Raw genomic sequence first — 22,518 nt, 5'->3', positions numbered from 1 at the left:
TCAAACTCTGGCTTTGCTTGTTATTTGCTTTTATCCTTTTTTTTTTTTCCTGGTGTTGGGGGGATGGGGTTGTTTCTGGGTTTTAATTTACAGAATATCAGTTTCAAGGCTTATACGAGAACCCATTAGGAAGTGGATTCGGATCATCGAACCACCCTCCAGCCAGACACATGCACGCTTGCTCTTCTCATTGGCGGCTTGCGTGGCACCTCGGTTCTTAGATGTATCCACCTCACCCTCTGGGGCTCTGTTGGTGTGTTTACCTGTATATTACCCCATAGAAAATTAGGTGTTTGGATTGACCTCCCCAGCTTTGACCTTTACTGTTGGATGGGTTGTCTACCTGCTGGATTGGTCAAGATTAAATTCCCAGGATAGTTTTATGTAGGGGTGTCAACTGGTCGGTCCTGGTCTGGTCTTCACAGAATTTGAACATCCGCTGCCCAAGTTTTAAACCGCCACTTACAAACTCTGTAAAGCTCAAAATTGAGACCGAAAAGTAAATGGTCACTTGGTTACCTGGGCTAATTGATCTGAGAGAAATTTCTTGGGGAAATTTTTGATAACCAAGGGTAGTGAAAAAAGTTGGAACACTAATTCTTTTTTCTCTGATGGCAAGAAATGAAAATTCATTGATTGGTAAGGAGTGAATGTACATCGTAGGACTTAAGGTTACAGAAAGATGTTCCCTTTGCGGGAACGCAAAAAGCTGTGTCTTATATGACCACGCCATGTGTTGGTTTGAGACAAAAATCAAGATTAGACAAAAAATTATGTATTTCCCAAAAAAGAGGGATTTCACATAGTGGCCAAGTTTTGGTTCCATAGTCAGATAAAATGTATTGAAGATGGTTGGAAGTTGGAACTCTAATTCTACCACATGGTAGGATCAAATGGTAAATCTGATTGTTGGATACCTAGGAGATGGTTTATGTATAATGTCAAATTCCGAGATTTTTCAATGATTTATTTTGTCACACGTTCAATTTTGTTTGGACTGAAATTAGACGTGCAAAAAGGTACCTTGTAGTCTACTTATCTACGAATTTCAATCAAATCCAATCCATATGAGATAGAAAAAAGAAAAAGAAAAAAAATGACCATGGCATGGTTATGAACTTTCCCCCCTATTACTTTAGGCAAAACCGAAACTAGATCAAAGTACTCGTCACGTGGAAGAGTGATATGAAAAATTTCACAATTGGTTGTGTAGAAAAATAATTTTGTAACATCGAGATTCAATGTATTCTTTCATATATATATATATATATATATATTGGTATACCTTCCGTGGTTGCTTTGGAACATAGAGGTTGTAGAAGCTTTAAGGGCACAACCAACAGCAACAGCCTGACCAACTGAATCTCGCGTTAACTCCTGTGATATCATATGCCAATTGAGCTTAAGATACCCATTGGATTTTGGCCAAGACTACTGCTACCAAGAAATGCCCTGCTATATGTTCCCCTGAGATGACCGATACCATGCCAAATATCGATTCAGATCAGCCCCTATCGATTGGGATTGGACGGTTTTGCCCCATTTAAATTTTTTATTTTTAAAATATTTTTACCATTGGTGCGTATCATTACCTAAATACGGGATCAGCCAGGACCCAGGTAGGGATCATGTACTGATACTGATCTGGTTCAGCCGATTCCTCGGATTGCATTTCGCCTTCTGATTTTCGAAACCCCTCCCGGCCTGCATAGCTATCTTGATGATTTCATATGGTCCTACTTCATTATTCTTGAAACTTTTTATGGCACTAGGATCCTCTCCAACGCGTACAACAGCCTAGCACACATCGGATGGTTGGCTGGACTTTGGGGTGTGTGTCCGGATCCATCCAGCCTTCTGACGCACGCTAAGGTGTTGGGCATGTTGGAGAGCATCCGGACTCCTTTCATTGTTTATGCTTTTGCATATTTACCCTGCAATGCAATGAAAGTAAATTGAGAATCTAATTGAATTTTGTTGTCCAATAACTGATGAAATATGTCGTACTATCCTTGGCCAGTCCACAAAAGATATTCATTAATAATTGGTAAGGTTTGAGATCCCAAGGAGGTGCATACTAAACTACTCGAGCAAAGGGAAAAAAAACAATGGAAAAAAGTTTTGATGTTAATATTGGACCACTAAAATAATGAATACTTTCATCAACTATAATCCACTATTTATGAAGGTTTGAAATATTCTTTCTCAGTCCAATTGAACGGTCAAACCCCATGTATTAAGAGGCTCTCTTTTCATCACCATGAAGGGAAACTCGATCCAAAAATATTTGCATGAAGAGTAGATTCTAGTCAGGCTGAAGACTTGGATACCTGTCGTTACAAAAAAAAATAAAAAGAGTAGATTGGCTTTGGCTCTCACAATGTGGACATTCAACATCAATTGAGTTTCTTCTTCTTTGTAAATTCTCACCCACAACAACCAGTTCTCTCCAACACCTCCATGCCAAAGTCTTGAGCTTTGGTGCATACTCCCCCTAGAATGCATATAATCATTTAATTTTGGGTGCAACCTCTTGACACCAAAATGGTTAAGTAAGAAGTTTATTTTTTTGGTAAAAAAAAGTAAGAAGTTATGACTTCTTTTAATTTGCTCTTGTTTTACTCCTAAAAGTTTAGTGAATAAGATATATTAATATTTAATGTATGGGTAAAAAATGGTTTTTAAAAAAATTGAAAGTTATTTGATGCAGTATTTATATAAAATGATATGATTTATTCTCATTGGAAAAAGAGAAAAAAAAGTGTTATATTAAAAAGGCAAAAAAGTGAGGTTACAACTTCATAGTTCACCATTTTGATTACAATAAAATTTTCCCTTTAATTTCTCAATTCAATATGCATTTTTGATCGATCAAGATCCATTTTTTTACTAAGCATCCCGGATGGGCTTATCTGCTCCCCTAAACTTATAGTGTTGGTTGTCTTAAGATTGGTCAAACAAGATGATTTCTTAATCACATCTTAGCAAATTTTCATCTATGAACTAATGTGAGAGTTAATCACCTTCCATAGTTCCTTGTATAATTGCCTATGCAGTTGATGAAAAATAGCCGGGTTTGGTTAGTCATGAAACGAAATAAAAAAAACTAAAATTAACATGAAAATAAAGTAAACAATTTTTAAAGAAGAAAGAAATGGACAATGTTGGAGCATAAGGGAATCCAAACATCTTCTTACAAAATGATTCATAAGACTCACACTGACACACTCTTTCTCTAATAAGTATCTAGAGCCCCTATTGGATAATTTGTCTTCCCACCATCTATTGGTGAGGTTCTCCATTCTAACAACATCCTGAGAAATTTTTACCTACTTTTTAATCATTACCAGAAATAGTGATGTATTTTACTTCATTTTAAAATCAAAATGTCACTAATTTTTTTGTTTTAATTCACAGTAACAATTAACTATAACGTTAACTTATCACAACTCCCTATACCAAAAAAAAAAAAAAAAAAAGATTATCACAACTGACAAGTGGAAGGAAATCTTGGCCATAGCGCAAGCCAATATCAGGTTAGTAAAATTTATCTTATTAGTCCAAAAAATAGGGTGCAAATGTTGTGGACAAGTATATTACAAGGTCGGTGCTCACCTATTACGTTTCCTCGTAATTAAAGTTGACTAAATGATAAAATAAATCTTTGAATACGTTATCCATTCATTTGAAAAAAAAGGGTTTATTTAAAATTTTTTTTTTCCGAGGAAGAAGTAGATTTATTGAATATTAGATCATGGCAAGACTGAGACTTTCCATTACATAAATCAAGAAATCAAGGAATAGAGTTGGGCTAAACTGCTGAACACAATAACGAGAGGGCCCTCTGAATTAGAGAGCCAGTAATAATGTTAATCTCTCTATGATGTGTGAAAAAGTTACATTCCACAGAAAGAGAGGACAAGTGTCGAATGTCTGCATGATAGGGGACAAGTGAAGAGGGTGGTTTAGATGAGTTTCTAATCAATTGAATCAATTCCAGATTGTTTGATTCCACACTAATCTTGTCGAAGCATTCACTAATGAAGTGGAGAAGAGCCTCTCGGATGGCCAAAGCCTCTCTATCAAGGATAGAATCAAATTGCATCGGGTTGGATACAACTAACTTGCAAGAGTCTCTATGATCAAAAACTAAGAAACCCAAACCTCCATTAGCCTAATTAAGGAGTCCTATTGCATGACAATAAACCTTGAAAACTCCATAAGGTGGGGGGGGGGGATTCCACCAATTATAATTGTTTGAAGATGATCTGACTGGACTTGGCCTAGGAGGAGTGGTGATAGTAACAATAGCATGAATACTCTCAGTGTGTGCTTTTTGGGCCTCCATAGCCACTTCAATGCGCATCCAGTTTCTTCTCTTAAAGACAAGATCGTCATGGGCCTTCCACAAGAACCAGGAAATAAAGGAGGCGAGGCCCATAGCCTACTTGAAGGTTGCTTGATTCCCAGAGGTCAATGCATCCCAACCTTTGATCCATAGATGAAAGAGAGGCTCTTCTGTTTGAGGCACAAGCTAAGAGAGAGAGCTTCCAAACCAAACTGCTCAAGCGAAAGGGCAACCCAAGACGGATCAATGGGAGGGAATATGACAATGTATGAGAGCTTCACCAGAGGCCAAATCTTGACCACAAACCCGCCTCATGAAACTCTTGATTTTGGAGAGAGTAGGACAAGCCCAAATGCGTTTCCAAACGATCTTATGAATATGGGACCAATGTGGGAGGTTGGAAGATGAGGTACAATTTGTGAAATGCTCAAAATTCTGATTAGATAAGAGGTGATACGCTGTTTTTACCAAAAAAAATGTCGTTCGCAGCAGCTCCCCAAGCTTGAGAATCAGATGAGGGGAAAAGGGCAAGTTAGATACTCAGAATAGCTTGTGCATCAGATCGTTAAAAGGTTGACTTTATAAGGTCCCACTTCCATACCTGATTGTCATAGTTAATTTGATCCGATACCCAAAATAAAGAAATTTTTTTTTTTGGTGCAAAATAAAGAACAATTTTTAGATTTGGGGAATTGGATCTTGAGTCCTTTGAGTGAAAGCACCCAATTGTCCTCCCAAATTCTAATACACTCCCTGGTTTCTACTTTCCAAATAAGACCATCTAGCTGACAAGATGACTAAAGAAGGATATATGTTAATACATGGATGGTTAAAATACATAGGTACATGGATATACAAGGGTATGCGATTGAATTTGATTGCCTTTTTAAGGGTTGGGTTTATCACCCTTAAAAAAAATTAATAAAAAAATTACATTATACTACAAGCCTATCCAACGATATAAAACCGAAGAGAAGTAGGGGACCAGAGGGTGAGAAGAGAACAATCAACTCCAATCAAACGACGAGAAGGGAAAAACCATTTGCTAGTGGTTTCCATCACTGTGTTGGAGTAGGGATCAAGATTGCATAACAACTACATCAAACCCCTCCACACTTGAAAATTGCTTTTTTGTTGCTTGACTGCTTAGGGGCCAGTTTGATAACGTTTATGCCGTTTCTGTTTCAATAAATGGCAGAAACATAAATTTCTGTTTTTAGAAACAGAAACAGAATTGAATGTGTTTGATAAGTCATGTTTCTAAAAGTCGATAGTAACCAGCGAAAGAATGGCAACGAGTCATTTCCAGAAACAGGCGAAACAAGTTTGGTCATTTCTTAAACCATAAATAGGTAAAAATTTCTATTTCTATTTCTGAAAACAAATTAAACGAAACAGTTTTATCAAATGTTTTTTGTTCTGTTTCTACCATTTCTATAACGGTAGAAATGCGTTTCTTAAAACGTTATCAAACAAGCCCTAAGAGTGTTGATTCTCTCGAACCACCGTGTGATTGTCAACCACTGAAGGCATAGGCTATGCCACATAAGCTTTTTTATTGAGGGTCAAGAAGCCCTAAAAATATGAAGGCATAAGGTTTTTCTAGTTAAACAACACTAATGGCATCTCTAGTTTGGTAACAAATTTTACCACATGAATGGGAAATGTGACAATTTCAATTGTATTGATATTTAGGAATAGTCTAAATTAAGTTATATGTCAAATGTAATCCTAAACCTTGCCAAAACCCTAATAATAAATATACTCTTCTCTCGCCGTACTCTCATCATTTTTAAATTGTAAGCACGCTTATGCCCAATTGATTTGATGGAAGAAAGAGGAAAAATAAAAAAGGGGTGGGAAAATTAAGATTTTTTCCTTAAAATACCAAAGACATAGATTGGTTGTTTCTTGGTTGGGGTGGAAAACTTATCGGACAAGATCATTTAATGAAATAATTGTTATTTAGTGGCAATTAACTATTTCCACTTTATTCATTTTCAAAATCCTATTGGTAGGAATGACTTCATGGAAAGGTTGTCTCAGTCTTTCGTCTTATTTCCTCTTTTTCCCATCGAATTCTAATCCGATTTTCTTTTCCTCTCTTTCTCATTGAGGTGGATCCTACTAAAAAATATATAATCCATTATTTTCTTCATTTCCTTATCAACTCAACCCACAACATTTAAGACCCACTCCACAAGTTTTTCATCCATTTCTATCCCTCAAACAAACGGGGCTAATAAAATAAAAACGTAAAAGTAAAATGGTTAATCTTACCAAATCCGATACAATTGATCTCTAAGGATGTGTTTGGTTATATAATTCGTTGGAGTTTTATTTTGGATTTGACAACGAGTCCATAGAGTGTTTCTGTTGAATCGTATTTATTCTTAAGATTTTCTAGAAAACTGTTTGGTTACCCATCCGATTTTTGTGATTCTTTTGAATCACCACTTAACATAAGACTATTCATATGTTGATTAGGATTATGTATGTCAAATATGAGTTTTGCTATTTATCTTATTTATCAGATGAACCACATTTAGCTTTATAAGGTGTTTCAAATGAATTAGTATTTCTAAGTAGAACCAACTCAAAAATCAACCAAACAATTTAAGAGAAAAAAAAAAAAGAATCGGCGTTTCACTAGAAATACTTCTAACGATTTATGTAACCAAACACATCTTAAGTTATGCGTATCAGTATACCGGTACCCGGTACCTACCACGCACTAAAACCCTGGAACTCCATTAACAAAATAAAAAACCCTGGAACTCGGAAGACCCGGAACTGAACTCATCTTCTGGGTTCATTCCTTCCTTTCTCTGTAAAGTGTAAATGCTTTACTGCCAATCATGTTCATATAGAGCTGGAGTTAGGTTTTGATCATCTCTCCCTGCTCTGCTGCTTCGGTTATGCTTGGTCAGCTTCTTTCCCTTCGCCTGCTCAAAGCCTCCGTCTCAGCTCGCGGTTTCTCCTACATGAGACGCGAGGCCAAGAGCTTTCCATCGTCACGAGGAACCTCCATTCTCAGTCGAGTCTTTCCCTTCAGGTTAAAATACGCTCTTCAGAATGACCATTTTCATGTTCGGAGGTTTTCGAGACGTTCGTTTAGTCCTCGAAATGGTGGCAACGACACTTCTTCTGATCCTCGGGCTTCAGAGTTGTCGCGCAGTAGAGAGTTTCAGGCAGGAAGTTTTGGCGGAAGGGGCGGCCAGCCAAAGAGTCTTATCGAGGATGAAGCCGAGCTTAGTGATTGGATCAGTGAACTGAAGACTGATTCATTTCGCGTTGGGTTTACCAGTGAAAGTGATGATGATTCAGATACCCGTAGAAATAGGAATAGAGATAGGGAGAGGAGTAGGGGTAGGGTTTCATTTTCCTCCAAGAAGAACCAGAAAGGCGGGAGAGGTTGGGTTTTGTCTTCAAAGAGGTTGATAGATAGTGATTCAGATGATTTCGCAGTTACTGATAGGAGAAGTTCCCGGAGCATGACCGGGTCTCGTTCGAAGAAACTACTTCGTAGTGAAACAGAGGAAGATGAGAGTGAAGAATTTTCTTCTGAAGCGAAGGAAGTTAGAAGAAACTCTGACTTGAGTTTCGGAAAGGGTCGGAAGGATAGAAATTTTCAAAGAGGGGGAAGGAGTTCAAGACGAGCTGTTACAATGCCAGAGGATGAAGATGACGATTCGAGGAGCAGTATTGAAGATTTGCTAAGTGGGGAAGATAGTGAGGAAGATAGTGGTAAAGATGTGTCAAAGAGTGCAAATTCTCTGCCTGGGTCAGCCAAAGAACTGAATGTGCAGCCAGTGACTAGGAGTACAACCGCGAAAACTGACTCTTACCTGAGTCAGACTAGGTAAGTTGTCAATGCAAGTTTCCTATCATCCTGTCCAATTAGACTTTGGATACATTTTGATTTGCTAATTGGACCTTTAACATGAGAAGAACAAAAATTATTATTGTCTCCTTATTTTAGATGTTAAGTTTGGGCATTATGTGTGTCTCCAACTTTCATTGTTGGATAAAAGTGATATAAAGTTGATGTAGAAGTGTAAACTCATCTCACTTATGCATATGATCGTTGGAAAAGTATAGTGATGCTACTATTAAAACTTCTTATTAGCAAACGCTGTTTGTGTGTACTGCAGTAACCCTAAAGGAGGTTTATAGGTTCGATTATCAATCTGAGATGGTGCCAATTGTTCGGCATATTCCTTTTGCCACATGAAACTATGGAAAATGGCCAAGAGAAGTGTTCACACCTCACACTGGATGGTTAAGTTAATCCATCTTGGGCCACATGAAACTATGGAAAATGGCCAAGAGTAGTGTTCACACCTCATACTGTAAAAGATCTCTATCTTGACCTCTAGAGCCATTGAGAGTCCAATCATCATGTCACTGCTTTCCTCTGTAGCAGATGAAAACAACGATATGTTCCACCCACACTCTTATATTCCTCACTTGAAATAGAAAAGTAACATGCAAAACTCCTCAGAGTTTAAATTCTAGTTCTAATAACTGCGGGCTAAATTTAGCTAAATGTCTTATTTATTTTGCATGTGCAGATTTGATCAATGTTCCCTCTCCTCCCTTTCAGTAAAAGGAATAAAGGATGCAGGATATGAGCGAATGACTGTGGTGCAGGAGGCAACTCTCCCTGTCATTCTGAAAGGTTAGATTCTTTAATCACAGTTCATATCCTTCAAGTAAAAAAAAATTAAAACTTTTTGACTGATGGCCTGTAGATATTTGCGACTGAAATATTATTCACAACTGTTGACTTTTAATTCCATGCACTTGCCTATGCTAAAATTGTTTATATACAAGGAGGGTCCAGAGGCATGTTTGGAAATTACATAGTTTTGATTGATGAGTATAGTTTTGATTGATGAGATTAGTTAGGCGGTAATGCTGAAGCTAGAACAATGATCAGAACCTGAACTTGTTAAGAAATGTTGGATTAAGACAAGTGTATTCAGTGGCTAGGGGTACAAAAATAGGCATTGCCATTATCTTGCTTTGAATGTACATAAAGAAGATGTGGTGGATGATATTCTCCATAGAATTATTTATATGGAAGATGGATTTGGTTCCAGTTCTGGTTTTTATTATGTGATCCAGAGACATACAAATTGAAATTTAGAATATTTTGGGTTGAGGGGGGAGATTCCTATGGAAAGCTACACTGCTGGCAGGACTGACTGCAAAATATTTAGGAGGAAAGAAATGTCTGGCTTTCGTGATGCATTCTTTTTGTTAGTGGTCATAAGGCTGTGGCTCAACCCCTTTTGCGAGACTTGCAAACTTTCAAGCCATGTGGTTTGGAGTGTATTGGGCCACTTTTATGGGTCACGAGTTTCATTATTTAGTTTCTAAATTTCAGTTTTATTTAGTTTCTAAAATAAGTAGTTGCTATTTTATGTAAGCGTCTAATTTTCCTAGTTTCTATTTTCAGTTTTAGTAATTAGAAGAGTTTCTATTTTATTAGTTTCCTATTTCAGTTTCTGGGAACTAAGTTTAGTTTTTATTTTGTAACCCCATCACTAATATAAATAAAGAGAAGGCTCATTAGTAGCCCATGATTTGATTAATGAAAAAAAAACTTGCTTGCTGGTTGCTGCTATGCATCTGCTGGTAGACTGTGTGTTTGATCACAATGGAAGGGATTGGTGTTTGATCCATTCGACACTCTGCGGTGTGAAGCCCGAGTGGATTTCTTTACTGTCCTCCAAGTATTTTTATGGCTTTATTCTCAAGGTCTGCTGCTGCTAAACAATACAGTTATTTACCTTTTTTCTATTAACAGTTCTGTACAGGCGATAGGTTTTCTGGGTAGGAATATCGATCTCTGTTCTGGCCCAACCCCTGATCACCTCTGGCTGACATTTTGACAGGAAGTTACCCTCCTTTAGAGAGGAACTCGACCCAGTTTGGAGCACCATCTGGTCAGTGGTGTGTGAGATATCAGAAATCTCTGATTTTTTGTCTTGTAGTGATTGTTCCTGAACAGGGCCAGAATCGATAGGTCTGGTTTGTCTTCCCTGTTCCTGTGGTGTTTTGTTATTGACTGTGAGTTGTTAATACCCTATACCTGCTTCTGGTTAGTCCTATTGTTTGGTGTAGCATCTGATTTCGGACATTCAGATTTCTGGGTTTGAAATTCTGATTTACAAGGACTGTTCGACTCTGTAATTCTGAACTCTGTTGCTTGCTGCCTATCTTTGGGTAATTGCTGGTTGTTCTTTGGTTTAAAAGTTCTTGCAGTTTGAGACTTGGTTAGTTCACCTATCCTAGTCTACTTTACTTTCCTTCCTGCTTTTTAATTATAGATTGGCAGAATGTGATCAATTCTAAATGTTTAGTATTCCTAGGGAAAGAAGAGGTGCCATGGACTCCCAGCAGGGAGGATGGAATGCTAAAACAAAACTTTGATGGCTTGTCTTTGGGCTCCTCTGGGGTTTCTGTGGAGTCATTACATCTAGTGCAGAAACCATTTTGAGGGAATATTCTAATTACTGAGGTGAATACCATTAGAGTTGAAACACTGAAATACTTTTACTTTATATGGGATTGCAGCATGCATCGAGGGATGAACTTGATAACATAATGGTGGAAGGAGATTTGGCATCCATCATTGCTTGGGTGGCTTCAAACATTGATTGTCCTTGGAGATATGCACATGTTCTTAGGCATAAATTGCCTGCTTCACAGGTGATATGATAGTTTGGCTGGAAGCCAGCAACGACATGGCAGATCTTTTGCTTGTCTTTGTATGAGATGGATGCTTGAATTTTTTATTTACTCCTCTACAAATCAATAAAATTCTCCTGTTATTTATCCCAAAAAGAAAAATGTTTTAGAATGGCTAGAAGACTAGCCATGATATGTCATTCTGAAATTTGGAAAAATGCTAACAAAATGACCTGATGTTGTGAAGAGGGTGGGGGTTGGGGGAGGAATAATCTAAATTTTATAAGGTTAAACTAATCACAAATGCATGAAGAAATTACATCATTTTTTTACTGTTATTTTATTCTGCTTCATCTATGTGATTTATTTAGTGTCACACTATCTCTTATGCCCATAGTTCAGTATGATGACAATTTTCTATTTTCCCCATTGTAATCAATTTTGGACTCCAGGCAAGGATGTTTTGGCCAAGGCAAAGACAGGCACCGGAAAAACTGTAGCATTTCTGGTAAACCGCACCATTTTGGGTTTTTGAGGGCACAGTGTTGGCTATTAAATTAACAGTTAGTTGTTATTAACCCAATGTAAGAGAAGCTTCCCCATGCTTACTGTGGATTCTTGATTTCAGCTCCCTGCTATTGAGGTAGTCGTAAAATCACCTCCTATTGATCGTGATCAGAAGAGACCCCCGATCCTTGTGCTTGTTATATGCCCAACTCGAGAGCTTGCAAGTCAAGCTGCTGCAGAGGCTAACACCCTGTTGAAGTATCATCCCTCTATTGGTGTCCAGGTTGTAATTGGAGGTACAAGACTTCCTCTAGAACAGAAACGATTGAAGGCAAGCCCTTGTCAGGTGAGAATTTAAGGATGTGAATTTGTAACCGAAACCGTTTATTGAAACCGAACCGATCCGTTTACACCAAAACCGCAAAATCATTTAGTAAATGGTGCGATTATGGTTTCAAGTTTTAGGCTGATTAGCTAAACGGGTCGGGTCGGTTTTAACCGCGGAACCTGTTGGTTTCAAACCGAATTGAAACCGTTTAAACTGAACCATTTAAAACCGTTTAAACCGATCCGATTAATCCGTATAACAATTAAATAAAGAAGGGGCAATAATCCGCATAACAATTAACAATTAAATTAAGTGCGCATCTTGCTTTGGTATGATTTATTGCAATTCAGTTCAAGTTTAGGCTTTAGGTCATGAACTTGTAATACATATATGTTACTATGTTATTATGTTATCATAGATGGGGTGTTTTGGCTGAACCACCTGTCATTTTAATATTTTATGTTGTAGAAGGCTGGATTTGGATGTTGTATGATATTAGTTCTAAATGTTTGAGGATGACCATGCAAAGAAATAGCACTAGATTATCAAATTAAGACATATCATTGTTAATATAGAATCTCTTATTTGTGGTTGCCAATTATTTTTTGATAAGCTTATGATCTTCAGTTTAGAGATGGTTGCAAGTTATAACAAACCGATTGTGAACCGTTTTACAAACCGTATGGAATAAACTGAAACCGAAACCGTTAGAAACCGTGAAACCGACACCATTTAGAAACTGTTGAGACCGAAACCTTTTACAAAACGGTCACGGTTTCAGGAAGTGGAACCGTTTAGTAAATAGCGCGGTTATGGTTTTAGTCAAATAAATGTGAACCGAACCGATCCGCACCATTTAAACCGAAACCGAACCGATTAACACCCTTAGGTGAGATGCCATTTGTGAAAAGGAGGGTCAGCATGCATATGGTTGGCCCTCATAAGAAATCATCTAATGAAAAAGCAAAGTGGAATCATTGATCCTAACTATTCAAGGCCTTGCTTTACTGGACAGTCAATTTATGAAAAATAGCTCCAGATGAGAAAAGGCAAATTGATCAGGTGGCGTATGTCCCCATTCAGCCGACCCAATTTAGTTGGGATAAGGCTGAGTTGTTGCTGTGTATGACCATTCAGCGTTCCCATTTTTTCTGCACAGGAAATCTCCCTCAGTAAAATTCTTCAGATGCTAATTTGTAATTCTGCATATGTGCCACATGTAATAATGGGTTCTAAGTACCGTTATGAAACTCAATGAGTCACCTCGATGCCCTTCTCCATTGGAGACCTGCACAACTCACCTCTTGTACCTCTTTCCTTGTGCACGATTCCTTTCTTGCTCTCTCTCTCTCTCTCTCTCTCTCTCTCTCTCTCTCTGCCCTGATTGAATCCTTTCAAGTTTTTAAACTATGGTTCTTACTCCATATGTTGCTGGATATGGTGTCGTTTCAATCACGGAGGGTGGATACCAACATCATGAAATATGTTCTGGAACGTTACTAAATATTTGCCTTTGTGAAACCTACAGATTCTAGTAGCCACTCCTGGAAGGCTTAGAGACCATATTGAGAATACGGCTGGATTTGCAACTCGGCTCATGGGAGTAAAAGTGCTTGTCCTTGATGAAGCTGACCATCTATTAGATATGGGATTTCGGAAAGACATTGAGAGAATCATTACTGCTGTTCCAAAACAACGCCAAACACTACTATTTTCAGCTACTGTTCCAGAAGAGGTTAAATTTCGTCATTGCCACATTACAAAATGTGTCTTGTAGCTGTATTATAACTTCTAATGTGCCTTTTAATGCCTATGCAGGTCCGCCAAATCTGTCATATTGCCTTGAAAAGAGATCATGAGTTTATTAACACAGTGGAAGAGGGTAGTGAAGAGACCCACTCCCAGGTGGACACTTATTGCATTTACTCATCCACTTATGTGATTATTGTTTAGAACGTAATTGACATATATTTTTAACTTTGCCATTGTTTCAGGTGAGGCAGAAGCATCTAATTGCTCCATTGGACAAACATTTCTCCCTACTGTATGTTCTTCTCAAAGAGCATATTTCTGAGGATGTTGACTATAAGGTATGTGGCCATCCCAAATCATGTTCTCTGAAATTTCAGATAACGTATTTGTGTTGGTCCCCCTCCCTCGTACTTTTCTTCATTTTGCTTCTTTGATGATGATTTGGGCAAGTTAAAAAGCGGACAATTCGAAATTTTTTACAGACAATGGTTTGTTCGAGTAACAAGAGGATAATTTTGGGAATCTTCTTCTCCTGAAACTAAAAAGGGTGTACCCGGTGTGTGAGGCTTCGTCACTGCGGGGTCTGGGGAGGCTCATAATGTATGCAGCCTTACCCCCACTTCGCAGAGAGTCTGTTTCCTGACTTGAACCCGCAACCATTAGGTTGCAATGGAGCAACCTTACCATTGCACCGAGATCTGCCCTCTTCTTCTCCTGAAACTAAATAACTAATTACCAAATCATTAAATTATCATATATTAGCCGCTGTCTACAAGTTGCATAGTTTTGACACTAGATCTAAAAATTATAATACTTCTGTTGGACAATAATGTGATGGTCTGTATGATCCTCCTTTCAAGAAATCTGATCTATCCCTGATTCATAATGGTAAATTGCAGGTTCTAGTGTTCTGCACAACAGCAATGGTCACAAGGCTTGTGGCTGAGCTTCTCTCTGAACTGAACTTGAATGTGAGGGAGATCCATTCAAGAAAGCCACAGAGTTATAGAACCAGAGTCTCTGATGAATTTCGCAAGTCGAAGGGTCTTATTCTTGTGACCTCTGATGTTTCTGCACGTGGAGTTGATTATCCAGATGTTACTCTCGTTTTACAGGTAGCGAGATGTTAATTCTCTTTGCACTACAAAATTGGAAAACCTCAGTTATGTAATTTAGCCTCTTTTGGACTTTATGGTATTTTTATGTACTTCCTGAACATCAAATTTAAATGTAGTGTAAATGGACCCTCACTCCCTTGGGAAAAAAAATTGTAATACATATTAAATAATATTATGTAATTTCAGAAAATTGAATTCTGAAGTTTAATGAAAGATGGCGATGTGGGTCTATACCCCTTCAATTTGACAAAGAAGCAAGAGAATGATGTTGCACCTGAAGTTCATTATCCTCTAGAAACACACATATCCCCTCAGTACCTTATTTGAGGAAATCTAATAACCTTAAGGATTAGCTTCTTCAATTAGAAAGAAATCTGGTAGTTAATCAATATTAGGATTGCATTGAAACTAACATGATTTCATGTAGTCTGTTTGTTAGCATATTTTTTTGGATCTTACACTTTAACCATTTGTTCTAATTGCAGATTGGCTTGCCATCTGATAGAGAACAGTATATTCATCGACTGGGTAGAACTGGCCGGAAAGGGAAAGAGGGGCAGGGCATATTGTTGCTGGCACCTTGGGAGGATTTCTTCTTATCTAGTGTCAAGGATTTACCAATAGAAAAGGCTCCAGTACCTTCAGTTGATCCAGACACTAGGAAGAAAGTGAGTAATTCTGAAGCTTTCTATTTCTTGTTGACTTTAAAAAATTATCAGTGTTACAATTTACAACCAAACCTTCTTTTTTTTTTTTTTTTTTTTTGCGGGAAGAAAAAGCGGTGGGGGGGGGGGTGGACTGTGTTGGTTACATCATAAAATTATTTCCCCCCAGTCTGACAAGCTGAAGGAAGACCACGGCGCAATGGTAAGGTTGCTCTATCGCAACCTAGCGGTCGTGGGTTCAAGTCGGGAAACAGCCTCTCCACGAAGATGGGGTAAGGCTGTGTGCATTAGGACACTTCCCTTTTTTATAGGCTGACAAGCTGGAAACTCCAAGTTTTAGAGTATCCTTGTTACATGATTTTTATGCTTCCAGAAGTTACTGCAAGGCAAGAATCATAGGATGACTGAAGTCTGCCAAACCATGTCAAAAGCCTAATTGTCTTATTCTGTGAGCTACCTTATTCTTAAACAAGATCCGGAGCTAGAAGCAAAATATTAGTTTGTTTGTTTCTTCTGGAATGGGCTCATTTGGGACTAACATCCTGTAAAGGAAATCAGGAATGGTCACTGGAGGGGTCCTGACTTTGATTGCCTGGTAAAAAGTAAGGATGAATTTATGATCGTTACCTCGTAAGTGTATTGCTTCAATGGACACAGGAGAAAATTAGTGAATGTTCTTTGTCTAAAAGTAGGTTTGATTACTTCACCTATGAGAATTTCTGCCAATTCTTGTTTTATTTATCAAGGCTCATCTTAATCTCCGTCAAGATTACAGCCTTAGCTCTGTCCTTAGCATCCTATCATCCGTATAATCTTAAAATGTAAACCACACTGTTGGTTAAGAACATCGGATCATACTAAAATTTGTCTCCGGTGATTTGAGTTAGGATCCTTTCCATGGAAGCCCCAATTCTCTTAATCATTGGAATGTGGCAATTCTGTTGACTCATTTAGGCCACTATCAGAACTATTACACTTGACTGGATCTTGGAACTGGCTTTGATTTGTCTATGGATTGTGTGTGAACAGGTTGAAAGGGCAGTATCTCATGTAGAGATGAAGAACAAAGAAGCAGCATACCAAGCATGGCTTGGCTACTACAATTCCAATAAAACTGTGGGGCGGGACAAGTGCCGCCTTGTAGATCTTGCTAATGAGTTCAGCAGGAGTATGGGGCTGGACAACCCTCCTGCTATACCAAAACTGGTACTTGGGAAAATGGGTCTTAAGAATGTACGTGGTCTTCGCTCCAAATAGAAAGAAAGAATCTCTACATTACTTGATTCTAGCATACATACATAAACAAGATGAGGGAGAAAAGCTAGGATGTGCAGTTTAATTTCATCCAGAGGAGGAAAACCCATTTTCAAGTGTTGGAAGTGCATTAAACCTATCAGGGAGCCGTCGCTGCTCTGTGAAGATGATTCCTGAGCTTGTGAGTGGATACATAGATTCTTACACTATGTTTCAATTCTTGGAAAGCAATTAGCCTGATCAGTTGTGCCCCTCAATGATCTTATATTTTACATGAAATTTGGGTGTCATTGGTACCCAATGTTCAACCCCATAAGGAGGCTAGAAATCTCCCCCTAGGCTGATCCAACACTGGATGTGGAAAATTTCATTTTGGGTGAAACTTGAAGTGAGAGAAGCTGGTCCATACATGTATACACAAAATTTAAAACCCACCTGATCTATATGGAGACCCAGAAGAAAGCCTTCCTAGGGTGTGATCCATGCAAGAAACCACAGCCCAGAAGGAATATTAGAACTTTTTCGATCCAGTCCACTTATTTCATTGCATTTATGCCTTTGCTATTGTCTTATTGATTTATAGAATTAGACGACAATTTGGGATTTTTAGTGCTAATTACAACCAAACATCATAATTTTCGGGGCTCCATTTGGTTGCAAAGGAAGTAGGAAAGGGTGGAAAAGTATTTGCATTTCTTGTAAAATATATTTGAGAAAGAGAAAGCTGCATGGTCATGTGGCTCTTGAGCTCAGGCATAGGTACACGTGAAATTATCGCTCCACCCCCTGTGAAATGAAAAATCACATTCAACATGAACGATCTATGGATCAACATGCATGTGATTTTTTTATTTCATAGGGGGTGGGGCAGTAATTTTGCATGCCCTAGTGGGGTCCATGGTACCAAGTAAATTTCTTTTCCCATATATTTTATTTCCCAAGTAAATGTTTATATTTTACAACCAAATACCAAAATTAAAATTCTGTAAAATATAGTTCACTTGCGGAGAAATTTTTGCATTTCCCTTGCAACTAAGGTGGAACGTGCATGAGAGATTTTAGGTGATGAGCATATTTGAGGTCTTGAAAACCACACATCTTTGGTTGTAGCCATCTTTGGTCTATGGCTACAACTACGGCGAGCCTTAGGACCCAATAAGTATTCAAGGGGAAGAATTCTCTGTCCAGGATCATGGTCTATGTCAGTGCTCTCTGTGTGAGTGTCTCTCTCTTCTCTTCCATTAAGGGGCATGGATGCCATTTCTTATGGAAAGGAGAGATTAGCACATGAGAGGTTAGTGTAGGTCACTTTCCTCGGTAGAGTTCCTTTTAATTACTCGTTTGAAGGAACCAGCCAACTAGGGGTGTCAATTCCTAAATCGAATCGGTAAAATCGGCCGGACCAAATCGATAACAACACAGACCGAATCGAATCGAACCGAACCAAAGCCTTATTGGTTTGGTTCGGTTTGGAGTATTGCAACCCCAAAACCAAATCGAACCACACCGGAAATCGGATGAACCCAAAACCAAACCAAAAGCGGCTCAAAACTCGGACAGAAACTGAAACCAAACCGGTAAGAAATCGAAACACTCTAAAATTCATTAAAAAAAAATTGAAATTTGCATAGTTTTGTATACATTTGTATGGAAAGTTGAATCTAAACTGGACCAAAAACCAAAACCAACCCGGTTACAAATCGATTTAAGAAACCGAAGACAAACCGAAACCAAATCGCTTCGAAACCAAAATCAAACCAAAATCGGAATTTCCTTATTGGTTCGGTTTCAGTTTCGGTTTCAACTTTCCCACACTGAAATCGACTCAATGCGGACCGAAATTGAGTCGGACCGACCGATTGACACCCCTACAGCCAACACATAAAAAGAGACCTCATGAATCAGAACACTTGAATCTGGAAAAAAAAAAAAAAAAAAACAAAATCAGGGAGGGGCCCATTGGGCTACACTTGTTTCATAGTACATCTACTAACTACTATATTTCAAGAATGTGGGGTTAGGAGGGTTGAACCAACGTCCTTCTCCTTCCCTAAACTTAAGTTAGAGCCCAACTTCCTAGCAGTTTGCCACTGAGTTAGGAGTTCATCTCCAAATTAGGGAGACTCACATTTGTAAAACTCTTTTTAACATTTTAACTTTAGGAGTGTTTGAATGACATTTCTATAGGTGTATTTAGAATTTGACACATCATTTTAATTGCCCTCGTCTTTTTTTCAAATCCATGTGGATCCGCACTAACACATTCTCTTTTTATGTGAGTTCCCTTATTGATGAATCTTATCTCATGCCATGATTGTTGTGGTGTGGAAGATTCCCCCAGCAGCATAGGAAACCCTAACGATTTCATAAGGGAAAATGCTAGGTATGCCGCTGTTATACCTAAATCTGTGTCGATCTCTCTCCTCCCCACGGAAAATTCCTTTATGCCTCCTCTTATCTAAGCTCTCCCAGTTGCTAACTTTAGAAAAGCCAGCGGCATACCTGACCTTTTCCCATTTTATAATATATAGGCTCAATTACTTAAACTATTCAAGTATCATGATTTACTTTACTAGAAGGTACGGGAAAGGCCATTACCCAACTCTAACCTCCTTGTTTGTAGGCCTACACTTCATGGAATCATTGCGTACATAATGGGAAAATATTGTAACCAAAGTTTGTTTTTTGTAAAAAATATTGTAACCAAAGTGATGAACTAAGAAATAGTAATCTTACTTTTTGTCTTTTAGATAACACATTTTTCTTTTCAACGAAGATAAATTCTATCATTTCATATAAAGAGTCTTGCCTGCTTGCATGGCTCTATGCCCAGACATAGATGGACATGAAAAAACCGCGTTGGCCCTCGCTCCCCTTGTGCCCTCCCATTGGCCTGCACAATAATATAGTGGCAGGGTTGCCCATTTTTATTAGAGCAATTTACATTCTCCTCCCCTGTCTTTTGTTTTTATTACATCGTCCTCCCTTGTGTTTTCAAATATTACAAAAACCTCCCCTATCAGTTGACAAGTATTACAAAGAATGTGATTCCATCATATTTTGACCGTTAAGATTTCAATTTTTTTTTTTTTTGTTAATATCGATATTACCCTAATGGAGTAAATTACTTATTATACCCATCCAATGATAACTAAAGAGTAAAGAGTCCATCTTCTCTCACCTGCAACCTAAATATGAGTGAACCTTGACTGAGGTGTGGTGGAAACGACCAACGGTGGAGAACAACGACGAGCAAGCAGCGTGACGAGCAGCGAACGGTGATCAGGGAGCTGTCTACGTAATCGTCTTCTTCCCACAAGGGCACTGCCTGGGTGGAGCAAAAGCTTTGCAAGGTGGGCATGGACCTGGGTGGCACTGCAAGACACAGACATGGGGGCACCGATCATGATCATTGCCATAGCCATCGCCACCGCCTGCAACTTTCCTCTCCAATGGCTTCCCACATGGCTCTAATGCGGCGTCAGATTCAAATCTGTATGAGGGTTTAGCAGTTTCCCACAAAAACAAACGTATTGAATCTCCTTTGCCGTCAGAAGTTGCAGAGATTGGCAACCAGAACACCGCCAATTCATGCCCTGGTTCTCCTCTACAGACAAATCAACGGAAGTCGATACTCGAGCTTTTTTCTTTATACAACTGAGATGGAAAATGGAGTAACAACTAGAGCACGACCAGATTCCGGCACACCTCCCTACCATTTCATAACAAATCATGCATCCCCAAAGGAGCCTAGCACAATAGAGCTATGCACATAATAGTGGAATGCATAGACAAGATCGTTCCTCAGGTCCTCATTGACAACGGGCCTACTTTGAATGTTCTACCCTTGAGGTCGGCCAGGAGTATTGGTATCAATATGTAAGAGATGAGGCCGTCAAACCAGACAGTGCGAGCAAATGACAACACCAAAAGGGAAGTCCTTGGAATCCTCACCATCGTTGTGATGATCAGCCCAGGTAAATTTGATATTGATTTCTGGGTCATTGATATACCGGCATCCTTCAACAAGATCTTGGGAAAACCATGTTACATCATGCAAAGGCCCTATCCTCCAACCTCTATCAGAAGATGAAGTTCATTCACGAGGAGAAAGTGATTACAGTAGCCGAAGATCCTGAAGTGGTTAATACTTCAGCCAACATTGAAAAAAGAGAAGAACAAGACCATGAAGTCCGACTTAGTGGTTTTGAAATAGAAGTAACTTGCATGGTCCTCGCCAAGGAAACACCAGAAGAAAAGATCCCGACTAACTATGAAGCAATCTGGAGCCCACCAGTGAATCAAATGATGAAAAACATGCAATACTTTCCTGGAATATGATTAGGGAAGTATCATCAGGGTGTTCCTTCAATTTCATGGACAAGTTGCGGGACATCTTCTAGAGTCTTTGGTTCATTCTTCGGATACGAAGCCGAGCTGTGTAGCTTCGCCGAACAGAGCCTCCTCTATGGCGACTCCCAAAAGAGGCGGAACTGTAATTTGAGTCTCCATTGTTTCCACTGGGATTTGAATGGAAACTCGATGTTGGGTTCATGGCAGTAGCAGTAGATGATCCTCTAGGAACCCACTCTCGACCGGCAGTACTTCAATTATTCCACGTTGATAACCCATTGTCTGAGGGACCCAAAACAACTAAACCCAAACCCCAAACACAACCCCTTCTGTGTATGAACTGAAACAAGCCCAATCGAATACCTTCTGTGATTCGACTATATTCTATTGGGTTTGTTTCAGTTCATACAGAGTTGGGGTTGGGATTGGGGTTTAGTGGCTTCTGACCTCTCAGACAATGAATTATTAACAAGATTTTCTTAAAACTAAAACCCATAATTTCTTCGAGACATAATCACAAGAAGGGAAATAGATATAAGAAATTGACCAAGTTTGATTGAGAATAGAAGTAAAAGGGTAAAAGGGAAAGAAAAAAAGTGGTTAAAGGAAAAAAGGACAAACTCGTATTTTAACACCCAAAATTAACAATCAATTAACAGTGTCAACTGACAGGGGAGGTTTTCATAATATTTAAAAATACAAGGGAGGGGATGTCATAAAAGCAAAAGACAGGGGACGGGATGTAAATTACTCTAAAAAATATTATATTTAATAATTTTCAACTTTTAAAAACCTGTTTTCCTTCCTGCATGACACAATTTTTTGGAATAAAACAGGTGGCAATTAAAAAAAATTTACAACTTCTTGATACATGACTTTGGTGATAACAAATTGTACTACTTACATGATAATAATTGTGCTCATATATCATTATATGCCTTCTCTAAATCTCTTTGCTTTTTAAATCCTTCCATTGGAGGTGGCACCATCATTCTTAACCCTAGACTTTGCACCCTTGATTGCGAGCACATTCAATCCTTGAATTTAGATGCCTGGGAGCAAGTTTTTAAGAGAACCTCATCCAATAGTTGCATGTGCTTTATTTGTTCTCCTATGCATACATCATCTATATATTTTTTGTTTCGTTTTGTTTTTTGAGTAAAAAGGTTTAAGTTTAGGGTATCGGAACAGGCATCAATTACTTCGAAAACTGATATCATATCCAATACATATTGGTATGTATCGGATGTTTTCACAATCCATTAGACCCCGCGCATGGTGGATTCACAATCTCTCTCTCTCTCTCTCTCTCACACACACACACACAGAGATCACAATGTGTTAATGCTGAATTGATGATGGTTAATGTCTTCACAAAGGTTCACGAATCGCCATCCTGTCTAAGGTTGCAACAGGACTAGGTTGAGCTGGGCTTTTAAAAATCCCAGCTCAACCCTAAGTCCCGTTAGCTGGGCCCAGACCCGGTTGGCCCTG

General features: G+C 38.6%; 1 protein-coding gene and 1 long non-coding RNA gene across 2 annotated transcripts; both read left to right on the top strand.

Moving 5' to 3' along the window:
• The first annotated feature begins 7,116 nt into the window (after nt 1–7,116).
• LOC122082700 (DEAD-box ATP-dependent RNA helicase 31-like) lies at nt 7,117–17,201 on the top strand. Its single transcript, XM_042650425.1, has 10 exons — nt 7,117–8,210; nt 8,923–9,029; nt 11,500–11,555; nt 11,676–11,900; nt 13,411–13,617; nt 13,701–13,787; nt 13,877–13,972; nt 14,534–14,749; nt 15,238–15,420; nt 16,447–17,201. Exons 1-10 carry the CDS (start codon nt 7,267–7,269, stop codon nt 16,672–16,674), a joined length of 2,349 nt encoding a protein of 782 aa, XP_042506359.1. The 5' UTR covers nt 7,117–7,266; the 3' UTR covers nt 16,675–17,201.
• Nucleotides 15,533–16,381, top strand: LOC122082701. The gene is made up of 2 exons (XR_006141383.1): nt 15,533–15,689; nt 15,791–16,381. It is a non-coding gene; the product is annotated as an uncharacterized LOC122082701 (long non-coding RNA).
• Nucleotides 17,202–22,518: the final 5,317 nt, after the last annotated feature.

Source organism: Macadamia integrifolia, chromosome 6, assembly GCF_013358625.1.
Source record: "Macadamia integrifolia cultivar HAES 741 chromosome 6, SCU_Mint_v3, whole genome shotgun sequence".
Lineage (NCBI taxonomy): Eukaryota > Viridiplantae > Streptophyta > Magnoliopsida > Proteales > Proteaceae > Macadamia > Macadamia integrifolia.
This window is presented reverse-complemented; position numbering and strand designations above follow the sequence as displayed.

Coding starts and splice junctions, on each gene's coding strand:
- LOC122082700 (XM_042650425.1), top strand. CDS start 7,267: ATGCTTGGTCAGCTTCTTTCCCTTCGCCTGCTCAAAGCCTCCGTCTCA. Junction 13,973..14,533: donor CTGAGGATGTTGACTATAAG/GTATGTGGCCAT, acceptor GGTAAATTGCAG/GTTCTAGTGTTCTGCACAAC. Junction 14,750..15,237: donor ATGTTACTCTCGTTTTACAG/GTAGCGAGATGT, acceptor TTCTAATTGCAG/ATTGGCTTGCCATCTGATAG.